Genomic DNA, 4,282 nt, shown 5'->3' with positions numbered 1-4,282 from the left:
GCATATGGTTGTTGGGGAAAGGAGACCGTTGGTTGGTGGTGGTGTTGCCAAGCCAGGATGGCACTTTTCCCACTTGAATTAAAAACTATAAAACTTCTTTCCCTACATCTGTCACCAGAGAAGTCCTGAAAGCACAAGGACCCAGGTCCTCAGGGAACAAGGCAAAGGTGAGGGTAGAGCTTGGTGCATAGGCATCGCCAAGGGTGGAGGGTGTCTGCCTGGCTCAGCAGGGGCCTAAGGTCTTAGGGTCCCCTGATGACCCAAGGCAGCTGACAGCAACACCTTGCACCAACCTCTTGGGTGGCCCAGTCTCTCCGCTTGGCTCCTAGAACCTCTCTGATCAGAAAGGACGGACAGGGGTCACAGTTTCATTTTGTATTTCACCCACATGACAGCCCTGAGGCATTATCTCCATGGGATAGCTGAGAAAACTGGGTTCAGAGACACGCCCAAGGTCAGCCAGTGTCGGAACCCACCCGTGAAGCTAAGTGTCCCCGAAAAGGGGAAGGTGCCTTTGTAAAAATTTGCAATGCCTTTTATGTCACAGGGGCCTGACCCCTAGTGCAGAACGTCTGTAACGCAAATGAGCATCCTCTTCCCAGCTATGGCAAAATCCACCTCACTGGCTTTGGGAACCAGCTCAAGGGGCCCTCAGCCTGAGGTGGTTCTGCTTACGGAAGCGGGGGAGGGTGCCTTGCCGGCTGGGAGGATGTGGCATGGCAGCCCTCAGGGCCCAGCTGAAGGCAGAGCTCCTGGAAGGTGTGGATGGGCCCAATGAGGCAACCGACATGAGTTACAGCTTTACAGCTTTAATCCAGCAGTTGGAGCCCTGGCCGGTGTGGCAGCCGGGAGCAGGGCTTCCGCCCACTACTGATGGAGCCCACAGTGAGCAAACAGGGCGGGCCCCAGCATTCCTGGCTGGGATCTTGGAAGTCGCGGGACTCTGAGAAAGCAGGGGCTTTGACCCAGGCTTTCATGTCCTTCTCTTGTCCCACGTAAAAATAGTCCACTGACCCCAAGCCCTCCCCACCCACCCCTCCTTCATGGCCAAGTTCCAGCTCAGCTCCTGGTCTACATCCCTGGGGCTCCATCACCAGGAGGACCCTGGGCTTGGCTTGGTCTGGGGCCTGCTGAGTAGAGGACCCTTGCCCACCCCCAGGGCCAGATGCAGATACAGGAGAGGGGCATCACTGAAGGGGCAGCAGAGACACAGCTGGTTCCTCAGGCTCCTGGGTAGGAGGGCTGTGGTGGCATATAGGGGGGAGGAGCTGAAAGCCAAGCAGACAGGGTAAGGGTCAGGGGTGGCACAGGAGGATGGGAAGTGACCCCCAATTCCAGAGGCTTGAAGGATCCATGGGGAAGAGGTAGTCTGGATGTTTCCAGCTGAGGCAGAAGTCTGGGAGACGGACTCAGGGTGAGAAAGGGGTAGGGGAGGTTCCAGCACAGAGGTGGGCGGCAGGCAGGAGCAAGGGGCTCCAGATCGCTCACTTACCTGCAGGGTTGTAGATAGGGGGCCCAGCTGGGTAGAGTGGATACTGGGGAGCAGGACCACTAGGAGGGTACATGTAGCCAGGCTGTGGGGGTGCGGGGCCAGCTTTGGGGTCCTGGGGGTATGGGTACACTGGCTGCACTGGGATGCCTGTCATTGGAATCTCCTGGCCTAGGTGGGGGACAAGGATCAGCATTCAGAACTCCACCTCCATGGTGAAGCCGCCCCCTCCTGCCCTGAAACCAAGGTAAGCCCCCCCGGGCCCCTGCTGTCTGTTCTGGGGGCTCCAGGCTGGCCACCTGCTGCGTTTGCCTCCCCGACATTGCTTGGCAGAGCTGAGCGGGGAGCTGTGCACGTGGTCCCAGCGGGTCAGTCTGTGTTTAGCAGGTTTGCTCCCCTCAGCAGGTTTCAGAAGCCTCACGAGCCAGAGAACACAGCTTGGGAAATGTCCCACTTAGGCAAGGACAGGGCAGCTCCAGGGTCTGGTATCTTCTAATCTAGCAGAGCTGCCTCTCAGGGGGTCTGCCCTCAGCCTTTTCCTCCCACACTGATCCCCCGTGCAGCGACACCGTGCCCACGCCCCTCAGGGTTGGGCATACACTCGGTCACATGCCAACACTGAGGCACACAGTCCACTGTAGACTAGAGTACGTGCAATTAATGCTCACCACTACAGGCCCCCCCGTGTCCTTTCCAAGAGTCCCGTGCATGCACGTACCCGCTGCACCACACCACTGTTGACAGACGGCCGGCCGCGCACATCTGCACGTTCACATGCACGCATGTCCGCCCGCATACTCACGCCCGCTGTTCACACACGGCCCCGGCACGTTCTCGTCTCTGCGGTTGCAGGCTGGCAGGTGTGTGTACACAGCGGCACTCGCTACCACACAGGGCGCACGTCCTGGAACTGTCTGGTGCCCAGCGCCCGTGCCCCCCGTGCCCAGGACCGCCCGTACCTTCGAAGGGGCTCTGCAGATGCTGGCGCCGGCGGTACAGGTAGCAGCAGGAGCACAGGAAGCAGCAGATGGTGGTGGCCACCACCGCCACGAAGAGGATCACGGCCGAGGCGATGCCTGCTATGGTCTTGGGACTTGAGACAAAGAACAGGTCCCCTCACCTTCCAGCACTCGTAGGAGGGACTCCTCATTATGGTGGCCATAAAACTGTGCTCCAACTCCTGGCCAGCAGGGGGCCACAGCAAGCTGAGATTTGGGGTTCCTTGAGGGGCTCTGCCCCGACCCTGTGGAGGAGATCTTAGGGGACCTCCACTTCCCAGAAGACCGTGCTGCCTGGCTGGCTAGTGTGAGGCATGCTGGGATTTGTAGTGTGCTCCCCACTGCATCGCTCCTACATCTACAACTTAATTGATTAGACTCTGAACATGTTAGCACTGAAAGGCACCTTAGAAATAACCTAGAGCCCTTTTCTTCCAACCCCCCAATGATGCTGTCTCCTTACACCTTTTATGTATTAGCAGTCCCTTTCAAAAAGAAGTTTGAAACCATTAATTCTGGCAACTGCCTCATTTTATGAATTGGAAATAATGACCCATGTGAGGATGAGTCTTCCCCACAATGACACAGCTACGGAGACGTGGACCTGGGAATCAAACCCAAGTCCCCTGCCTTTTTGCCAGAGCTTCTTCCACAAAGCTGCACCCTGTACCCACCCTACCCACCACCGAGCACAAGACCGTTAATACGCCTTTCCTGGACCTTCCCGGCCCCTGCACCAACACCCACTTCGTCACCAAGCTGAGTGCTAGGTCTGGGCTAAGGCTGTGGAGGTGGACATGGAGAGGGGAAGGAGGGAGACACGGAGGAGGGGAGGCCCGGGCAGGCCTCCTGAGAGGAGGATGGAGGGGGCGTGGGTGGAGGCGGGGGCCCACCTGAAGGCCAGGCAGTGCTTCTGCTGCCTCTCGGTGATGAGCAAGGTCAGGTCTCTGCAGCAGTAGCGCTGGTAGCAGGTCCCGCAGCAGAAGGTGAAGAACTCGCAGTTGAAGCCTGGATGCCAGGAGCCGTTCCGGTCCAGGTACCACAGGCAGTCCTCGCGGGCCAGCGCTGCGGGCGGGGTGGGGAGGGGGTGGGGGCGCATGGCCACCAGGCCAGCTTCCCGTCCGCCCTTAGCCCCGCTCCCCGAGGCTCCCAGCCCGCCGGCTCCCGGGACGCGGGAGCTGACCCTCGTCACCACCCTGAGGGGCTCCGCCCCTGAGCCTCAGCGGCCTCCCTCCGGGGCTGACCCCCGCGCCCCGGGTCAGCTTCCATGGCCCAGCCTCCCGGCCGGGTCTCCTCCCGCTCCCTGCGGACCGGCAGCACCCAGGGGAGCCCCGCGCCCACCCCCTTACCCAGGGGAGCCCCCAGCACCAGGAGAGCGGCCGCGGCAAGCGGCGCGGCCCCGCAGAGCCCCGGGGGCCGCATGGCGGGGCTTGGGCGCGGCCGAGACCGGCCGCCTGGAGCGGGGAGCGCAGGACGAAGCCGGCCGGCGGGAGCTGCTGCGGGGCCCAGCCCGCCGCTAGGCTCGGTTTCCTCTCCCGCCTCCTGCGAGGGCGGGACTAAGGCCCGGGCCGCGGTAACCCTGCCCCCCTCGCTCCGCGCCCGGCCCAGGCGGCCACCCACCGGCGACGCCCACCCAGCCCGGGCTCACACTTCCCCACCCCCTCACCCAGCCCGGTACTGTCCTGCGCCCCCGCCCCCGGCTCCACGGTGGCTCCTCCCGCTCGAGCCACCATGGCCACAGCAGGCCGCCGGGCTCTGCAGCCGGGGAGGCCTGGCCGTGCCCTGGGCCCGCCCT

General features: G+C 62.1%; 1 protein-coding gene across 1 annotated transcript; it reads right to left on the bottom strand.

Annotated features, from left to right (window-relative positions):
* Nucleotides 1-793: 793 nt before the first annotated feature.
* Nucleotides 794-4,056, bottom strand: SHISA4 (shisa family member 4). The gene is made up of 5 exons (XM_006747589.3): nucleotides 3,837-4,056; nucleotides 3,381-3,552; nucleotides 2,449-2,582; nucleotides 1,493-1,660; nucleotides 794-1,268 (listed from the first exon to the last, which is right to left on the bottom strand). The coding sequence occupies exons 1-5, from the start codon at nucleotides 3,907-3,909 to the stop codon at nucleotides 1,222-1,224; spliced, it is 594 nt and encodes a 197-aa protein (XP_006747652.1). The 5' UTR covers nucleotides 3,910-4,056; the 3' UTR covers nucleotides 794-1,221.
* Nucleotides 4,057-4,282: the final 226 nt, after the last annotated feature.

The sequence above is a fragment of the Leptonychotes weddellii genome, chromosome 6 (genome assembly GCF_054177405.1).
Source record: "Leptonychotes weddellii isolate Sample4059 chromosome 6, ASM5417740v2, whole genome shotgun sequence".
In the NCBI taxonomy this organism is placed as follows: Eukaryota; Metazoa; Chordata; class Mammalia; order Carnivora; family Phocidae; genus Leptonychotes; species Leptonychotes weddellii.
This window is presented reverse-complemented; position numbering and strand designations above follow the sequence as displayed.